At 48.6% G+C, this 20,281-nt stretch overlaps 1 protein-coding gene across 1 annotated transcript in view; it reads left to right on the forward strand.

The window, feature by feature from the left end:
- Nucleotides 1-20,281, forward strand: part of SLX4 (SLX4 structure-specific endonuclease subunit) — a 495,651-nt gene that overhangs the window by 110,131 nt on the left and 365,239 nt on the right. Inside the window, exon 6 of the mRNA XM_078663139.1 lies at nt 10,253-10,467. Within this exon, the coding sequence (XP_078519265.1) occupies nt 10,253-10,467 (215 nt within the window). The remainder of the gene's footprint in view (nt 1-10,252; nt 10,468-20,281) is intronic.

A 20,281-nucleotide genomic window follows, 5' to 3' on the forward strand; every position in this document is an offset into this window, starting at 1 on the left:
TAACCCCGCATCAGCATTGTGGAAAAAACCCAGCCTGATCCGGGTCAATGAGACCCGGAAGTAAGGGTTGAGGCGTGCCGCTAGGATACCTGAGAATATTTTTAAATCTATTTTCAAAAGGGAGATCGACCTGTCCAAAGAGCATTAGGTTTTGTCTTTCCCTGGTTTAGGTATCACTGCAATGGAGGCCATTTTCATCGAAGGAGGCAAGGTCGCCAAGGACCTAAAAAATGGCTAGGAAGCCGTTGGGCCCAGGAGACCGAGATACCTTTAGTATGGCTATACATGCTATGACTTCCTTGATCGTGATCTGGCAGTCCAGATCTTCCCTTTGTTTCGAGGTGAGAGTAGATGTTTGAGTTGCCTGAAGGTACGACGAAATGTCCTCTGGCTGAAGTCTCTGCAATGAGTAAACCGTTTGATAGTAATCTCTAAACGCCTCAGCTATGTGGGAATCTTCGGTCTGCGCCCTGTCCTCAGAGTCTAGGACCTCATGGACCTGCTGCTCTTGCCGCTGAATCATCAGTCTATTGGCGAGGAGGTGGCCTGCCCTATCGTCCCCAACGTAAAATTGATGCTTTAAACAGAGTGCTGCAGATTCTGCCCTATCGGTATTGATTCCATCTAGTTGAGTTCTGGCTGTCTCCAACTGCATCCAACCCTGGGGGGCACCAGTACTTTTATGTATGCGTTAAGTTCCCCTACTTGTTTAGAAATATTGTTCTGTTTATCCCTACGTTCTTTGTTTTCATCGCGGATATGGCAGTCATCTCACCCCTGACAACAGCCTTCAGTGCATACCACAAAATGGCAGTTGGTGTTTCTTGGCTGTCATTGATAGCCAGATAATCTTTAATTGTTCTAGTGATTTGGTCTACGTTGCAAAAGACTGTCTCACAGGCGCTAAGTTTTGGGGGTTGACGATGTTTGGGGATATCTATATTGATCGCAACCTCTGAGTGATCCGACAAGGATCAGGGTTCGATAGCGTCCTCCTGCACTAAAGAGACCAGGTCACGGCTCCCACAGGAAATAGTCTAGCCTGGTATATGTTTTCCCGGCGTATGAGTAAATTATATAGTCGCGGACCTGCGGGTGTGTGTTCCTCCAAAGATCGATGAGCCCCCTTTTGTTGAGCCAGGCCAGGCTCTTTTTAGAGAGAGTGCCCGTCTGCCCTTCTCGTTGAGCAGATTGATCCATGACATTGTCATGGACAAGGTTTAAGTTGCCCCCCACTAAGACTAGGTGGTTGGAGGTTCCCATGAGCTCTGTCACTGCTTGTTTTAAAAAGTCCTCCTGACTGTCACTGAGTGAACATATAGAGCCTAAAGTGATTGTTTCAGAGCCTATTTGTAGGGAGTATGCCAACAGACTTCCCCGTATTTCGGCCTCTTTGGCTGCCCTTGAAGTGTCGGGAGACTAAAATGGCCACCCCGCTGACTTGTTCAGAAGGGAAGAGAAGAGAAGAGATGGCATGGAAAGTGTTAGAAGCAGAGCCTTTGTTCATCCCTAGTAAGAAGGTGGGTCTCTTGTAATAGGCATACGTGTGCCAGAGAGTGTTCCAGATAAGACAAGATAGAGCTCTTCTTCAGGGGGTGATTGAGGCCTTTGACATTTAAAGGGAGAATTCTTAGTCGTCTGACATTGGGTACAATTGGTGAGTGCTATGCCCAGGCTATTTGTGTGTGCAGAGGGCCGTGCATGTGGTGTAGACGGAGATAACTGTGATTGGAGAGTGTGGAGGCCAAGGGCTCACAAAAGAAATTCCCAGGTCCATACAACTAAGAAAATTCAAAACGACCTAAAATCCCAACAAACAATAACAACAGAATATTAGAACTAGAGCAAAAAAGGTTAGGGTCTATTTCTGGTGTGTCCATTTAGTCACTAGAGGGGTCGTAGGTGCGGCCCCCACTCCCTGCCCATTCAGCGCCTCTGTGCTGTGTCAAGGCGAAGCTAGAGAGAAAAGGAAGGAACTGCAAGCAGATGAGTGGGAACAGGATATCCGGAGGAGGGACTACCTCCCCCCCGTTAAGGTGATGCTGGTCTCCAAGAGGTTCCAGCTGAGGTGTCAATGACTGCCTGTTTCTCTCTGGCTATGGTGTCAGGATAATAATAATAATACGGACACTTGTAAAGCGCGACAGCTACCTCAAACAGAGGTGTCCCGGCACTAAAGAGGCCAGTAGTGCAGCAGAGGATGGTCTCCGAGCCCTAATCCGCTGTAAAAAGCCAGGTTTTAACCATTTTCCTGAAAAGGGTCTCAGTTTCAATGGTGCGGAAGTTACTGGGCAGGGAATTCCACAGTTTTGCTGATCTGGTCGGGAACCAACCGGAGGAGCGCCAGGGCCTCCCCTCACTCGGTTGGTTGATCTGTCTGTTCCCTGTCTGCTGTCTCGCGCAATATGTGACGTGCATCCTCCAGGGACCTAATTTGATGCAGTTTCCCTTCATGCCTGAAGAGGATACAGAAGGGATGCCCTCAGGAATAGCGCACACCTGCCGCACAAAGGTGCAAAGTAATGAGGTGGAAGTCTTTCCGTTTCTGGAGGGTAGACACTGCAAGGTCCTGATAGAGGACCTGGTGAGAGCCTTGATAGTGTGGAGGGTGTTTGTCTCTGGCCTTCTGGAGAATCCACTCCTTTAAGGGATAGTTGTGGATACAAGTAAGGATGTCCTGTGGCGCGGCTTTAGGCGAACGCTTGGTTCCCACTCTGTGTGTGCTATCAAGTTGGATTGTTAACTCTGGCCCGCTTCCAGAATGGTTCGGAATAGGGCATGCACGTAGGCGGTGAAGTTCGATCCCTCAGATCCAGAGGGAACTCCAAGGATCTGAATATTGTTCCTGTGGGACCTGTTCTCCGGTCCTCTGTGTATGTTTGGAAATCCAGGTTCTGGTCCCTAAGGCATAGGATCTCCTGTTGTAGCTGTTCTAGCTCTTCTTCTCTGACCATTTCATGGTCTTCAAACATGGAGACACTCTCGCCCAGCCCATCCAGATCTTGCAGTGTTTCTTTGGACTCCTGTTTTAGAAAACATGAAGGTTCTCCTGCAGGGACTCAACCAGTCTCCTGGAGCCACCTCGGCCTGGGTCCCACAGGGGCCCCGGATGTCCGTTCAGCAAAGTTCTTGAGGGGGTGAGGCAGGAAGGGCGCCGAAACCCCGCAGGCAGCCGCCCCCCTCACAGATGACCCACACACAGGGCCCGAAACTCCGCAGCACCACAGCCCCGCACTCTGGGCAGACAGGCCACCACAAGGTAATCCAGCAGCTACAACCACTTCCTCCTACCGGGGCGATCCGTTCTGCTCCTCCGGAGCTACGATCCCCTCTCCAAGGTCCCAGCCGCGGGAGCCCCCAAGGGTCAATCTTGACACGGGGCCTCTGTCAGGCCCGGGGCACGCCATCATCTCAGGCGGTAACTCCTCCATCGGCCTCTGTGTATCGCTGTAGTTTGGCCTCTGCAGAAGGCACCAGCTTTTTCGCCAGCCGCCCGCAGAGACGAGCGCCGCGGCGGGCCTAGCCCCATATCTTCGTGGCTCACAGCCCAGCGCCCCCTCGCAGTAGGTCAGGCGTCCATGCCTTGCAGCTCCAGTCCCCAATTGGTTCGGTGTGCCACACAAGGGAGCCAAACCGGGACTCTCTGCAGTGCCCACAGCTTCTCCTCCACCTGGGCTGCACCAACCAACGTCTCTGGGGACAAAACCTGGTGTAATACTACATTAAACGGCAGGACCCGGCAGCGGGGAGCAGAGAGACACAAAAACACTTCTCAGCCGTCCGCCATCATGGCCAAGATTGTTATGTGGAATGTTATGTGAATGAGGAGATTGTTCCTCCACTGCCTAGGCCCTATGTCTCTTAAGTTAAAGACCCTTGCATAGGCTGAATGTTCCTAGCTCTGTGAAATATTACCAATTAAATGGAAAAAAACTTTCAGTAGTTCACAGTTTCTTGTTGTGACATATGATTGTCTTTCTTGTGACAGCAAAGCAGCGCTGCCACCCATGACTAAGTAGATTGTATTTTGCATTTTAAATAACTACAAAATTAGAGGAGTTTGGCCTCTGATATTCATTCAGTCATAGCAAAGACAGAATTTGTCATTCTGAAAACACATTTCCATTATAGATCCCAAACCTCCCCCCCCACCCCCCCCCCACAATTTCAGTCTGCTGTGAAATCAGATACCCAGCCAGTTGGGTGAGATGGGGAGGAGTACTCAAGAGAACAGAAACATTACCTTCATGGTGCCTCTAGTGTTAGTCTTTGCCGTCCCTCCTTCACTGCACCAACTCAGCTATGCTATAATTTCAGTAAGCTGTGCTTCAACTTCACTTACCTCACAAACATATATCAACTGTGTGTAGTAGTTGGTGATGCCTGCGTAAGAGGTGAAGGTTATTTGTTGAGAGACTTTCTGCACATTGATGGACCTAAAAAAGCCTTTTAAGCGACTACATACTTTATTTTTTTGGACCTGCTTGTGGCATGCTAACCAGTCAGTCAGTCAGTCAAAAATACTTTATTCGGTTCATAACAAAAACCATAAAAGTATACTACATAGTACAATAATGTCAAGACCAGTTTAAAAATATAACAAAATAGTTGTGCAAGTTTTTACAAACCAATTGATACAAATATGTGTAAAAACATACATTATAAATATCATAAAAAAGGACAGTACTAACAGATAAGACAATTTAAAAAGAAACAAAGCGCTTGATCATAATTCATGATTTCATAAATTTCCCAAAATAGGCATTATAAGCAGTTAATCTTCCTCCTAAGTCACATTGCTATTGTCAAGAAATTCGCTATATTAAAAATCTCCCAGGTATTAGACAACAGCTGTAGATACAAAAGGGACGGTTTTACTTGTCTAAAGCCCTTATCTTTGATAAGAGGAATAATGAACTTTTTACGAATGGGGCACAAATGCTTACAAAAGAAGATAAAGTGCACAGTGTCTTTGATGGAGAACCTGTCACAGGAACAAATCTCCAATTCCGTCTCCTTAATCCAACCTGGGCGTTCGGTAAGCAGAAGGTGGAATTTGTTCAGTCTAAACTTTGTCAATAAATAACGATGATTCATGTTATTGACGATTCTCAGGTAGGGTTCTATATCACTGCAGGTAATTAACAACTGGTGAGCCCTTACTCTTGGTTTACATGATTCCCTTTCTTCTCTTGCTAGATATACCATCTGCTTATGTGTATCTTTCGCCCATTTCACATCCCCCTTCAATAAATCATCTGGGTGATCAAACAATTCTGGACGACCCATTTCTGTTGTTAGTTTTTTAACATAGTTCAACCAGGGGATGGTGTTGCCATACTCAAGGGCTAAACAATCCCTGAGAATCTCATGGTTCAGCTTTAATTCAGGGTTTAACCATGTTGAGATCCACTTCAGTAGCGGGGCTAAGGCTATGCGGTCTGCTAAATAATCTAGCCCACACTCTTGGTGGACAATATATCCAGGTGTTGACAGGGGAACAGATAAGATGGATTTCAAAAACGTATCCTCTGCCACCTGCAACGCCTTTACATTTTTGAACCCCCACAGATCAGCTCCGTTCATAGCTATTGAGATGCATTTGGCCTCATAGGTTTTTAGCACAGCCTGTAAAGGCTTCACCCCTAATTTACGGGCAAAGTCCAAGACAGCTAGGATGGACCTGGCAAAAGCGTTTCGTTTTGCAACTAGTTGGGGCAACCAGGTAGACTTATCGAAAATAACACCCAGATATAGGAATCTTGTGACCCTAGATAAAACATTCCCTTCACAGTGCATAGTCATAATTCTTTTGGGCTTGCTGCCCACAATCATTACATGAGATTTTGTAAAGTCACACTTAAATCAAGCACTTTCATAAAATTAGCAAATACATTTAAAAGACATTGCAGCCCCACTGCTGTGCGTGCTATTAAGGCGGCATCATCAGCATAAAGTAATGCTGGAATAGAATACTTGCCAGCCCATGGAATGTCTTTGCACGCCTCTGTTAAAACTGCACCAAATCATTATTATAGAGGGTAAAAAGTAGAGGGGCTAAAATACACCCCTGTCTAACACCGTTAATGATCCCAATCTTGCCCGTACAGTTACCTAAGCGGTCATATCTAACTGTGGCTGTAAGGTCCCTGTGCAAATCAGCGAGGAAATACACTATGTTTTTGTCAATGCCAAGCTTAAGGAGCAAACCCCAAAGTTTGGACCTATTCACACGGTCAAAGGCCGAGGATAGGTCCATAAAGGCTAGATATAGCGTACCCCTTTTGGCAATAGTGTATTTTCCAATTAATAGCTGAAGGTTGAGGCTCTGGTCTATAGTGCCTCGTCCCTTCCTAAACCCATATTGAAGGCATGAAAGGGTGTCTGTATCCTCCAACCAAGCTGTTATTTTGCCTAGGACCACTCGCCCTAGCACCTTCACTGCAGAGTCAATGAGTGAGATAGGGCGATAACAACTGGGATCCCCTCTATTACCTTTCTTAAAAATGGGTATGATGACAGATTCAGACCAAGTGTCCGGGATACCTGCTGTGCATACCCTATTAAAAACGTTTGTTAAAATTGTGGACCAGGTCCTGACATCTGATTTGAAGAGTTCGGCTGGGACGGCGTCGGGACCCGGAGACTTATTGCTCGTCATCTTCCCGATGGCGTCTGCCACCTCTATCTTGGTGACCGATAAAGTGTAGGGATCAAGAATAGAGGTAGGCATAATCGCCTGCCCGCAATTTTCCCCTTCAAAGACTGATTTAAAATGGGAGCACCACACCTGTTCCTGAATACCACAATCTAGTTGGTCATTACAGCGGTCATGGAAAAAGGGTTTGTTTACGACAGCCCAGAATTTAGCGCTATTCCTGAGCACATCTATGGAGGTTAATTCTTCCCAGGCCGCCTCCCGAATCTCCCGTCTTCTGGTTTCCAGTGCTTTATTGTAACTTTTCCTTAATAAGGCCACAGTCACCCTATTCACTGGCTTACAATTCAGGGCGTCCTTTAGCTTTTTATTGGCTGATGAACAATTTCGGTCAAACCACCCCATCTCATCAGGATCCCTGGCTTTCCCTGTACGTTTAAGGTCTGCTGAGACCTGGATACAAATTATTGAGTAAGCCTCTAAAACCTCCTCATTCCCTGCTTCCGAATTCAAACACACGTCCAACTCAGATCCTACCTTCCTTATTAAGTTATTATGAAAGTCACCTGTTATGACTCTACTCCATCTGATCCTACGGGCCTGGTCTGTTGGACGAATATCAAATTTGTCCGATCTGTTACAAGCTATCACTGGTTTTTCGATCAGGCCAAAAACACTTAGGACCACTGGGTTATGGTCACTAAAATGTGACCAGACCGGCGAATATCCAGTAATCTTATCCCCTAGTGCTATACTAATAAAGATATAGTCAATAACTGAGTGACTACCATTCCCTTTAAAGGTAGGTGTCTCCTCATCCTGCATGGGTGGAAGCATCAGACCGTTATCTGCCAAGATTATTTCAAGGAGCTCTCCCTGTACAGAGTGTTCAAAATGGGTATCCCCTTGCTCTACTGGACCTAATAGATCTAATGACAAACATTTATCCGGACAGGCGTGGATATTAAAATCTCCCATAACTATGATAAAACATTGATTTTTGTTGACCTCCTTGTAGTCTGCCAGAAATAGATTTAGAATGGCCAGGTGATCAGTTGTGGTAACTCTATCATATGAGTTATAAAAGTTAATAATTAAAATACTTCCGACCCCACTCCGGGAAATTTGTACTGCTAAGCAGTTTCGTGAACCTGTATCTACTTGGGTATGGGTACCCGGTATAGCTGCCGAAATTAAGGTAACCAAGCCGCCCTTCGCCCTCCCCATATTTGACGGGACCGCAGGAATAAAATAACTCGAGTAACCATCCACACTCAAATTATTCCCGGTGTCCCAGGTTTCTTGTAGACCTATGATATCACCCACACCAATAGACTCTCTCCATGCTGGGTCATCTATTTTATTTTTAAGCCCAGCAACATTCCAAGTTACCGGCTTTATAGATGTGCCCTTAGGCCCTTGATCACGCCCATCTACAAGGAGGGCGTTTCTTACTGGTGTGGCTGCACTGAGGGCTCTAGCTGGGGAAACCGGGATAATGATTTCTTCTTGGGACCCTAGTCACTCATTTTCTCCTAGATTAGAGAAGGTATCAAATCTGTTAAAAACTGGAACAGTAAATTCAAAAGGACCTCTCCCTTTAAATAAACCATTACTCACAGGCCTTATGCTAATTGGGGGTAAAAGAACCCCAAAGGGAGTACGTTTGCATAGTCACCTTGAATTCTGGCTGACCCTGCTTGCCTTAATATATCATCGACCAGCCTGGGGGATCTAAAGCTTATGACAACAAAGTCTCCTACTAAGCTTTTTTTGGTCTTACCCACCCATGGCACCCTTCTTATCATCATAAAGTTATTAACCAAATGTTCTCCCAAGACTTTTTTATTGGACAGGTAGTGGAGGGCCTTATTTTTTAGACAGGACCAATGTTCGGGTTGACCACCCTCAACTTTGGGGACATTAGCAAGAATTATTGTATAGGGACAAGCCGCTACTGGTAGATGTAGTGACCACTCTTTCTTAGGGGGCTGTGTAGGGGGACTTAATCTTCCCACTGGACCCCGAGGACCCTGTTTCCCTCCCTGAATAGCTCCAGTGACTTTTGATGCTAAAGATGGAACACTTATCCCTGCCCCCTGGGGAGTAGCTTGAGGTACCGGTTGTTGGAGTGGGGTGATTATTGAGTCCAACAGGTTATTAACTGAGGCTGTAACTACACTTAGTGAGTGAGCTGCCGATATACTTGGACCCGTTTTTGGACCTTTGGTGTTTAAGTGTTTTTCAATTACCTTAAGTCGGTCATCTATCTGCTCCAACTTAGCCGTTAAGGGCGAAGTAAACAACATAAGACGAGCATCCAAAACCCTGACAAAATCTGACATAGTCCCCCCACTGCAGTTCTCAATGTTAAAATCAGTGCAATCATTTCTTTCCTCCCCCCTATCATCATTATCTATGTGATGAACACTTGCTCCATTTCGACCCAACCCAGATGCGGTGTTACTGTTTCTCGGCTGTTTTGCATGTTGCCGGCTACCATGTGGGGTGTTCTTGGCCTTCCTTTTCCCTGTGCCGGTTTTACTGCGATTAGTTATTATATCAGGTCTGGCCCTCAACTGCCTGGTGCATATTGCCACAGGGTTGATAGGGGGCTGCACTAGTTCCAGGTAGGGAGGCGGGAGAAATCGTGAGACTATCTGCTGCTACTGACCCATTCGATGTCAGGTAGGGGAGCGAGCAATCCAACAGGGCAGCAATGGGGACGGGTTCCACTACGATTAAGGACGGAGAGACTGTTTGCCTAATTGGGTCCAAAGACAATCTCCGCTCTACTAATTCGATTTCCTTTGCAACCGCTGTTTCAACCTGTTTCAGGTAGCCATCAAGAGTCCCCATACCCACCGCCCTCATGCTTGTTTTGGTATTTGCTTTGGCCATACTAATTAGTTAAATGTTACTAGTTGAGCCTTCTCCTTCAAAAACAAAGTCAGGTTCTCAGTCACAGGGTACAAAGTTCCGCTCCTCACTTACGGTTCAAATCACCGATAACTATCCACAAGCTGAAAAGGGATTGTCCCAGCCCGGCCTCCTCTGGCCTCCAAGGGCCTAAGAGGGCCCGCCCTTGTCCCGGGCTTCTCCCGGGACGCTCCCGCACGCGATCCCTTGACGCGGGTGGAGCGTTGATGTTTTTAGCGCCTTCCGGGCGCGAAAGCGGGCCGAGGTGGGCGGGGCTGCAGGGCACAGCAAGGGCTCCTGGGGGCTGTAGTCCCCATGCTCGGTGGCCGCGAGATTGACTGAATGCGGCGGCGGGGGGGACCAGCAGGCAAGGCGGACTTCAGCGGCGGGCAAAAGGCGTTGAGAAACCCAGTTTTCCTGGCCCCTGGGTGAGTAAGCTGTCCGGGTTTGTGCTAACCATTGCAAGTAGGTTTTGAAGGACCAGGAGCAAAGACTGAGTACTGAATTGCAATTTGCAAGCACAAATTACAGAGCTACTGCTCCTTGAGATACCATGGGCACTTTACCTTCATGTACCTCTCTGTTTGATTGGATACCAGATCAAAGCTTCAAAATTTGTATCCAGCATCCATCTCTAACTGTTCACAATCCTTTCTTGCTTTTGAATCACTGCAGCACAGCTGGGAGGACCAAGCGCAAAGGGTCAGCGAAGGACTCTGCACCACCCAAGAAGCACAAGCCTAACAGTGAGATATCAAAGGCAGAAGACATGTTGGTCGCCCTGGTGATGTCAAGGTCGCTTTTGGAACAGGAGAGCCAGGATGGTGCATTACCTATGGCCACTGTTAAGCCAGGGCTTACCCTGCCCATAAAGATGAGACCTGGAGCAGGTACTGTGCTTTTAAAGATCTATCTATATATGTATTTTGGTCTTGAAACCTGGTCCTTCGTGATTGAGCAGAAAATACCATAGTATACTTTTATTTTTTTCATATGACTTAAGGTTGGGTTGCTAAGCTTCTTTTCTCTTGATATTGAGTGCCTGAAGAGAGTTTGAAGCCTCAAATTCCAGATGTTGTAACTTGCAAGCATCTAAAATAGCATGATAAATAGACAGATAATCCTCCTAGTGACCACAGAGCTTAGCATTTGTACAGACTCCGAGTGATTATTTTATCTATTGACTGCTGGTCAAAATAAAACACTTATCCATTGTGAAGAGAAATATCAGCATATTACGTTTCGTTAAGGGTGTAGGGTCTGCTTACTATGGTTACCCCCACTTTTTGCTGGTGTTTCACTGATTTGTCGACTTTATTCTGGCTGGGGCCCTGCTAACCAGGACCCCAACCTAGCTGCTTCCTCTCTACATTGATTGCATGTTCTTTAGGTATACTCCAGATTGGTTACTGGGTTACCCTTGTGAGTCCCTAGTGTATGGTTCCTTAGGTACCAAGGGCATAGGTACCCCAGAGACCTACCAGGGGCTGAAGCATGTATTATGCCACCCCTGGGAAGCCTTACAAAATGGCACCACAGGTCTGCTACTGCAGCCTGGGTAAGGTGGTGCTTGCACCCCGTACTAAGATATAGGCTACTTATATCTACCTTTAAATACAGACACATATAAACCTATAAGTCACTCCTATAGCAGACCTTGACAATCCTGAAGGCAGAGTGCTTGGTTTTTGTGTGAGAGGGTGCCCATGCATGAGCAGGACCCTCGGCAGCTTTCAGAATCTATTCTCTGATGCTGTTCTGTGATACAGCCATACCATATACTCTTAAGTGCATTATAACCTCGCCGTAAATGCTAACTTTGGAATGGCTGCATCAAAACATGTTGTGTTTGGTGTCAAACACTTTGGAATCCTACTCCACCTGCCAGTCCTGGCGGCGGGGGTAGAATTCCACCCTTCTAGAGGGAGAAGACATGTACACCCTTACCTGGCCAGTAATAGATTAAAAGAGCCCCAGCATCACAAAATGGATGCTGCTGCCACAGGCACGAGTCTGACCTCCTGCTGCTGGACAAAACTCCGGCAGGGGAAGCCTGGACAATAGGTTTCCTGTCACAGGGAGGTGTAACCACCTCCCCAGACAGGCTCTAGTGTATTGGGGCTGGGCGGGTGCATTCAGTGAATGCTTTTCAGACAGTGCTGGGGGCACACTTGGTGTCCCTGTGCATACCCCAGTTCAAACCGGTTACAGGGGCACTTAGCCCCTGCTCTGGCGCGAAACTGGACAAAGGGGAAGGGGTGTAACCACCCCCTCCCCTGGTCCTCCCATAGGTGGGACCTTAGAGGAAGTCCAACCCCTAAACTAAGAATAAGTATAGGAACCCAGTCCTTAGGACTTCAGATTACCCTGGACGAAAGCCTGCAACATATATCCTGGAACTTCGACATTCTATTTTGACTAGAAGATGGAAGGATCTCCCTTGGGGTCAAGGAGTGACTCCCCTGTTTAAAGAGACACCAAAGAAGCATCTTGCCGGTCTGCATTTCCAAGGCTCCCGCCGGAACCCGAAGGTATTGCGACACAGGACATGGACTTCCAGACATCTCTGAGGCCAACACGAGATCCCAGCAAAGCTGAGACCTGTAGCCATCACGAGAGACGTGGAACCAGAACTCCTGGACACCGTGCACATTTGCTGGTGCACCTACTTCACAAAGTTTTGCATTGGGCTACTCGTAGTCCAAGCCCTGAGCATCCTCTGCACCGAAGATTGTGGGCCTACACTCCACGAGTGTTTCATTGGACCGCTTCTAGCATTTCTGCTCGAGGCCCCTTCGCGATCCCTGGTCCGCCGACTGGTGGGTCCCCACAAAGGTAACTCTTTTGTTTCTTGGGCTTCCCTGGTTGCTCCAGACGTGCCCTGACTCCCCTCCAAAGGGTGAGTCCCTCAGACCTTGCTGGTCTGCTCCGAAGCCAATCTTTGCATTCTGCGTGGGTTGCTGTTGCCAAGGCATGTTGGGTCCAATCCGGAAACCGACACCGCAGCACTCGACATCTGACGTGGGACAGCTCGAATCCAGCTGGTTGTTGTCCATGCCTCCTGGTCCTCGTGGCTGAAGAGTCAAGCTTCACCTTTTGCACCTGAAATCACCCAACATTGGTGGGCATCTTCTTATTGCCTCCCTGGTCACTGGCAAGTTACCCAGACACTGTCTCCTCTGCTTTCAGGTTCTTCAGATCTCCAATCCACCCTTGGATCCATCCAGACACTTTTCACCTGGTAGCCTGCAGCACTGATTTGCAGCTCTTCATAGGAAAAGACGACAAAACCCGACACGAAAAGACACCTATGCACCCAGCTTCCCTGGGTGAGGTAACACAAGTACTTCTAGTCCACTCCTAAGTGTCCCATGTCTTTAAAATTCTAATCACAACTTTCTCCATAGAAGGCGATGGTGATTCGCGGCTGTGTTTAGACACTGCACGTGTCCCCCGTGGGTCTCCTGCGTCACTACCTTGGGTGGTTCCTGGTTGCCCCAGCAGTTCTACAGGCCCTAGGCCTTGTCTCTATGACTGTAGTGGTACTTATACCACTTTTTTAGTATATGGTTTGGGACGCCCCTAGGGCTAAACGTATACTGTGCTAATTTGCTGTGTGCTAAATAAGTTTACTGTATGTACTTTTGCCTCTAGCCTCATAAAGAGACGGAATGTGTTTAGATTAAATACATACATTTTATATATATACCTGGTGTGGTTCTCCTTTCATTTGGTCATTCACGAGCTTATAGACTGGTAAAACAAGCTGCTTTACATTCCTTCAAAACTTAGCCTGAAGGCTGCTCTCCACAGCTACCACTAGGATAGCTTTCTATATAGGTTGTCTTTAAACCTACCATCAATAAGGGTCGTTGGACTGGTGCAAGGTGCCCACTAGAATAGTGGACAGCATATGCCAGGCCAACTTCTCACAAAGGGCAAATGTAAATTAAGTTTAAGATTTATGTCCTATTCATAGTTGATTGGTGTCCCCATAACTAACATCTGAAAGAAACACATAGTGATAGATTCCTTACCTTAGAATTACCCCCAGGCGCCAGACTGGATCCGGAAAGTTTTTGTCTGCAGTACCCCTGCGCGTCCGTAGGTGGTGTCGTAAAGCTCCGCGTCCGTCGTTGGCGTCGTTGTCACCGAGATGACGTCGCGGGCGCTACTTAGACACCGCCCATACACGCAGACGTCAGTTCTTTCTTTTTACGCGCCAGCAAGCGCAGATCCGGGAAGAGCAGGTACCCCCAGTCATTTTTTGACTGACTTTTTGAGGCTTTTGTCTCCGTTTTCTTCATAGAGTCTTCGACTCCTGGTGCAGTTAGGATGCCCGTTTTTAAGTTCTGCGAGGACTCTCATCGCATGATGTCGGTGACGGATCCGCACCGAGTGTGTCTTTTCTGCCTGGGGCAGGGGCACGACCACGACCCCAAGTCGTTCCCCGACTGCCGGGCCATGGTGCCGAAGTCTTTGCGTGAGCGGTCCCGAAAGCTGCTTGAGGCCCAGCAGTCTGCTCCGCGCCGTTCGAGGTCCCGGTCCCGTAGGAGGTCGAGAAACCGTGCGCGGAGTCATCCTCATCGATCCTTAGAATCCAAGTCTTCGCACTCGGGGTCAGGTAAGGCGAAGCACAAGAAGTCGAAGAAATGTCATTGTTCCCCGACTTTCCCTCCCTTCTTCTCGTCCGCCCCCCGAAAAAGGATCTTTGCAGCAGCACGGCGCCAATTGCCTATTTCTGAAGCCGCTCTCCCCCACGGCAGCTCCGCTGGGCTCGCTAACTCCTCCTGCAGCCTCACCAGACTGCGTTCGCCTGCAACCAGGTACAACCTTTCTTTTCTCTCCATCTGGGAATCCACAGTATCACTTTTTTTCTCTCCTCTGCTCAATATTCTTTCTTACACCGAATTACATCGCACCTCGCGCACCTCCCCACACCGGTCGCTCAACGCTGCTGAGGGTTGTGGGTGGTGCCTCCCCCGCGGCTCCGGCGGAGCCTGTGGTGTCGCTGCCGGCCTACCTGCCCTTTCCGGGTCTGTCTGCGACTCTGGCCCAGATGCAGGAGTTCCTGTCGGCCATGGCTCGCCTCTTAGGGCCATCGGGTCCCGCAGGTGTGCCTTCGGGCCCCGCGCTCCTGACTCGGGGTCCTCGTGTTCCATCGCCGGCGGCTGTGGCCCCGGCGTCACTGTCAGCTTCGGCCCCATGGCCGTGGAACCCCCATGGGTCAGAAGTGCTTCAGCCAACAGCTACTTCTGTGGAGCCGCTGCTCCCCTTCAACGAAGCACTTTCCGACATTCTTTTGGGAACCTGGTCCAGGTCCACCACACCACAGGGGCTCCTGTGGATAGGAATGTGGCCCGACGCCATCGCCCGGCTCCAGGTGACCCCATTTTCCTCTCCCAACACCCCACCCCGAGAGCTTGGTTGTCCAAGCCTCTGCTTCCCTTCTGCACCACCGGATAGGGAAATCCAAGAAACTGGATCAGTTCGGAAAGAAGATTTTCTCTTCTGCCAGGTCTGCGCTGAGGTCCGTGAACACTGCATGCCTCTTGGGCCGTTATTCCCACTCTATGTGGGATACAGTGGCGCAAGTGCTGCCTCAATGTCCGGAGGAGGCCCGGCCAGCTCTCTCCCAGGCTGTTGCAGAGGGGAGAGACGCAGCTAAGTTCATGATTCGTTGTGGTCTAGACACTGTCGACTCACTGGGCAGATCGATTGCAACGACAGGGGCGGTTCGACGCCACACATGGTTGAGGACAACTGGATTTTCAGTGGAGGTCCAAAACATACTTATGGACATGCCCTTTGATTGCCGTCGCCTCTTCGGCGACAAACCAGATAGAGCGTTGGAGCAGTTTAAGGACTCACGGGTTACGGCCAAGTCCTTGGGGTTGTCTGTAGTCTGCCCTCCTCCGCCTTCTGCTTTTCACTCCTTTAGTGGCGCCTGTGCAGCAACAATCTCAGCACGGCCGCGGGTTCCGACGTGGCGAACCAAGGGTCCAGCGGGCGGGTCAGTCCACCTCCACCCCGGCCACTTCTGCCTCCAAACCTTCCTAGTCCGAACTTTCAGGACCATCAAACGCCTGTGGGTAGCAGGCTTTGCCATCACCTCCCAACTGGCGCACGATCACATCGGACAGTTGGGTTTTAGAGATAGTCCGGAGGGGCTACTCCCTTCCCTTCGAGACTACCCCACCAGCCATGCCACCTCGGTACCACTGCATGTCGGGGATCACTTGGTGATTCTTCAGCAGGAAGTTGCGGCCCTCTTTGCCAAGGGGGCCATCGAGCGCGTTCTGACGCCAGAAGTAGGTTGTGGTTGCTATTCCCACTACTTTCTGGTGCCCAAGAAGGACAAGGGTCTGCGTCCTATCTTAGACCTCCGGAACAACAATCGCTTCCTCCGCAAAGAGAAGTTCAAGATGCTCACTCTGGCTCAGGTCTTGTCTGCTCTCGATCCACAAGATTGGATGGTAGCGCTGGAGTTTCGGTCAGAGTGGCTCTGAGGCTGCTGGGCCTCATGGTCTCATGTATTCTGCCGATCATGCCAGATGGCATATGCGGGCTCTGCAGTGGGACTTGAAGTTTCAGTGGGCGCAGCATCAGGGGAACCTGTCCAATCATGTCCAGATCACGGAGGGCACTGCACACCAGTTGCAGTGGTGGCTCACGAATTGGCATTGGGTCGACGGCAGATCTCTATCCCTTCACCAACCGGAGCATACAGTGGTGACAGATGCGTCCCTCCTGGGATGGGGTGGCCTCATGGGAGAGGCGGAGATCAGAGGCCTCTGTTCTCCGGCGGAGTCCAAGCTCCATATCAACCATCTGGAGCTTCGGGCGATCCGGCTTGCACTGAAACCATTCCTTCCCTCTGTCAAGGGGAGAGTAGTGCAGGTATTCACAGACAACACCGCAGCCACAAACAGGGCGGGGTGGGGTCTTGGACCCTAAGTCAGGAGGCTCTGCGTCTCTGGACACGGCTGGAACATCAGGGCTTTTTCCTGGTGGTCCAACGCCTCCCAGGTTCTCTGAACGCCAGGGCGGACGAACTCAGCCGCAGGTGCATGATGGATCACGAATGACGTCTTTGCTCGGAGGTGGTGCAAGGTCTCTTTCAGCAGTGGGGAGAGCCTTGGTTAGATTTATTTGCCACTGAAGAGAACGGGCAATGTCCTCAGTTCTGCGCGTAGTATTTCCAATGCAGCACTCGCTCGGCCACGCTTTTCGTCGCTAGTGGAGTTGCGGTCTGTTTTACACTTTCCGCCTATACCACTTCTGCCCAGAGTGCTGAAGAAGATCAGGGGGGACCCGGCACATGTCATCCTTGTGGCTCCGGACTGGGTGCACAGCAAAGGCTGTGGATCCCCTTTCTGCCCCTCTTTCTGAAGTACTATTGTTCCTTCTTTCTTTGGCCCAGCCGGGCTCTGCTCTAGGCACTACCAAGGGCCATCTTTCTGCTATTTCGGCCTTTCTCAGGCTCCCAGATCAGCCCTCTCTTTACAAGTCCCCTGTTGTAAATAGATTTCTCAAAGGCATTACACACCTTTTTCCTCCTATTCCTTTTGTGATGCCTCAGTGGGACTTGAACCTGGTTCTTACATACTTAATGTGCGCTCCCTTTGAGCCCCTTCACAACGGTCCTCTTCGTCTCTTGACCTTGAAGACTGCCTTCCTTGTGGCCATCACCTCCGCTAGGCGAGTGAGTGAGCTCTAGGCTCTTTCTTGTAAGCCTTCTTTCCTTTCATTCAATCCGGACAAGGTTGTGCTCAGGCCCCATCCTTCCTTTTTGCCAAAAGTTGTTACGGCCTTTCACATTTGGCAGACTATTAACTTGCCCACCTTCTTTCCAACTCCGCATCCTTCCAGATGTAAATGTAAATGTAAATGTATAGGCATTTATATAGCGCACTACTTACCCGTAGGGTCCCAAGGCGCTTCGACCGCTGCGAAACCCTTCCTGGCTTCCCTGAGAGATGGTCCCTTAATGGGTATCTCCAGGGTGAGACCAGGCATCCCCGGCGGTCTGGTGGGGCCGTTAGTGAAGATGAGGCAAGCTAATGCCCAGAGTTGCCAAGTGTGATCGCTGATCAGAGTGGGCACCGAGGCGAGAGAATTATCGAGTCCGCTGACCCTGGTCCAGAAACCTGCCGCGCCGGGAATCGAACCCTGGTCTCGGGCCGTCCTCTGCTCTCGGGTCTGCCGCCTCTAACCAGTGAGCCACACTACTTCACAGATAGGAAGAGAGGCTCTACCGTCTGGACCCAAAGCGTGATCTCTCATTTTATCTCAACCGCACACAACAATTCCGGGTGGATGACCAACTCTTTGTTGGCTACGTTGGCATCAAGAAAGGTCGGGCGGTACAAAAGAGGACTATCTCCCGCTGGGTTGTCTTGTGTATCAAACCCTGTTACTCGTTGGCTAAAAAGGAACCTCCGGTGGGGCAGCGTGCTCATTCCACCAGAGCTACTGCAGCCACTACTGCATTAGGTTGTGGTGTCCCCCTGCAAGACATCTGTCAGGCAGCTACATGGGCCTTGTTGCACACTTTTACTAAGCACTACTGCCTGGACAGCCAAGTCCGGAGAGACGGCTTCTTTGGCCATTCTGTTCTCCAGCACTTTCTGGTGTGATCTTGGTTCGCAAACCCCTCAACGGGGTTGGTATTGCTGGGGTATCTATTCTAAGGTAAGGAATCTATCACTATGTGTTTCTTTCAGATGAACAAGTTACTTACCTTCGGTAACAATATATCTGTAAGAAACATTAGTAGTGATAGATTCCTTACCGCCCCACCCATCCTCCCCGTTCTGCAAACGGATTTCTAGGGTTAAGGTCATCCCTTTCAGGGCCCTAGTTTCAATGCACTAGTGGTCAGTTTCTTGCTTGACTCTGCGTTACTAGCGCGGAAAGTCGTGTACAGAACTGACGTCAGCGCGTGTCTAAGTAGCACCCGTGACATCATCTCGGCGACCACGATGCCAACGACGGACGCGGAGCTGCATGACGCCACCTACCGACACGCAGGGGTACTGCTGACAAAAACTTTCCGGATCCAGTCTGACTTCAGGGGGTAATTCTAAGGTAAGGAATCTATCACTACTAATGTTTCTTACAGATATATCGTTACCGAAGGTAAGTAACATGTTCATTAGTGCCACTTTTTGGCAGTCTCAGCAGAGACTGTCTGTGGAATATTTACCCTTTACAGTTAACCTTCGCAGAGTACCTTTAAGAACATTGATGAATCAGTGAAGTGAAGCTGCTGTTTTTTTCAGCTTTGGTTTTAAAATATACTTTGGTTTACATGTCTTTTAAAGTGCCACTTTGTCTTCAGCAGACCATTTAAAAACACACGTTTTTTATTTTTCTGTGTTATGAAAACGAAGTCCCATGATTGCTGATGACACAACAAAGGCTTTTTTTGAATAGTTCTTTGGCATTCTTTTAGTTTTCTTTAAGAACACGGCTATTTCCAAGGAGTACAACACAAAAGACAGATCTATAATGAACAAATGTAACTAAAAGGATATAGATACCATGTATGCCTCTCTTGCCAATTACATAGTATCAGAACTTTATGAAAACATGTTTGAACAACCGCTAGAGGCCTGACCCTGGGAGGAAAAGGCAAGACCCAGTTGATGAAAACTTTGAGGGAACATAAAACCAAGATAATGGAATAGAAACTTCAAGTAAGAAACATAACAACAGGGGAAGGAAAGAGACCATGATCAAGCTAGTTGGGGGTATTAACATAGAAATACCTTCCTGTCTATCTATCTAAAGTGCATAGTTAATTTAAACCATTACACCAACATATATTTTGAAATTCTTGCAATAAAATATTTACATGCTAAAGCGATAAGTACTTTAAGGACAAATATGTCCCATGTCAGATCTGGAGTAAAAGTGTCACCTGTAGCTATTTTGCACTCACTGACTGGGCTTTTACCTTCACGAAATAAAAGTGTGCAAATTTACCAACCTTGATGTTCGGACGAGTATTTTCGGGTTTGAGGCTCTGCATTCATCCCCTTTGTCTGTCCTGGACCAGGCAGAGATCTGATCCAGGGGGCGGGCTGGTCACAAAAACACAGGTGCATGAACCCTAACTTCAGATGGATTGAGTATACTTGATTGAAATAAGACTGAGGTTTTAAAACTGTTGAAATTAATAACTTGCCAGGCATGGCATTTCGTAGCCAGGGTGGCTTTATCCTCCTGAAAGGAAAGTGACCTGGAGTTATAATTAATATAGCTCTTAAATTCTTTGGGCAAGATTTGCAGGTCCGATATGTTTTCTGCATGGAGAGTGTATATTACATTCTTTAGATGGATGTTTAGACCTCTTTTGAGTTGCCTGAATTTATTTCCTCCCAGACCTGAGCTGACAAGGTGTTATTATCGGCCTGCTGGAAGGAACGACACATTTTCAGGAAGAGTTTTTTAATATGCCAACAGTGTTTCTAAGGCCATATTCAAGGTCCAGTGGGCCTGCGTGGTGTGGCTAGGGTACTTAAAAACTGATTGGTAGGTCTTGGCAGTTAGTAGGTCTAAAAAATGTGTAATTTTCTCTCCAACATATTTGGAACCGTATGCTATGGTAGGTAGGAGTGTGGCTGCCAACACCAGCTGCAGAGTCCCATGGATGAGACCATGCAAAGTTTTTGCAAGCTGCTGAAATCCTGTTAGCGA

This window comes from Lissotriton helveticus, chromosome 10, assembly GCF_964261635.1.
Source record: "Lissotriton helveticus chromosome 10, aLisHel1.1, whole genome shotgun sequence".
Classification (NCBI taxonomy): Eukaryota; Metazoa; Chordata; class Amphibia; order Caudata; family Salamandridae; genus Lissotriton; species Lissotriton helveticus.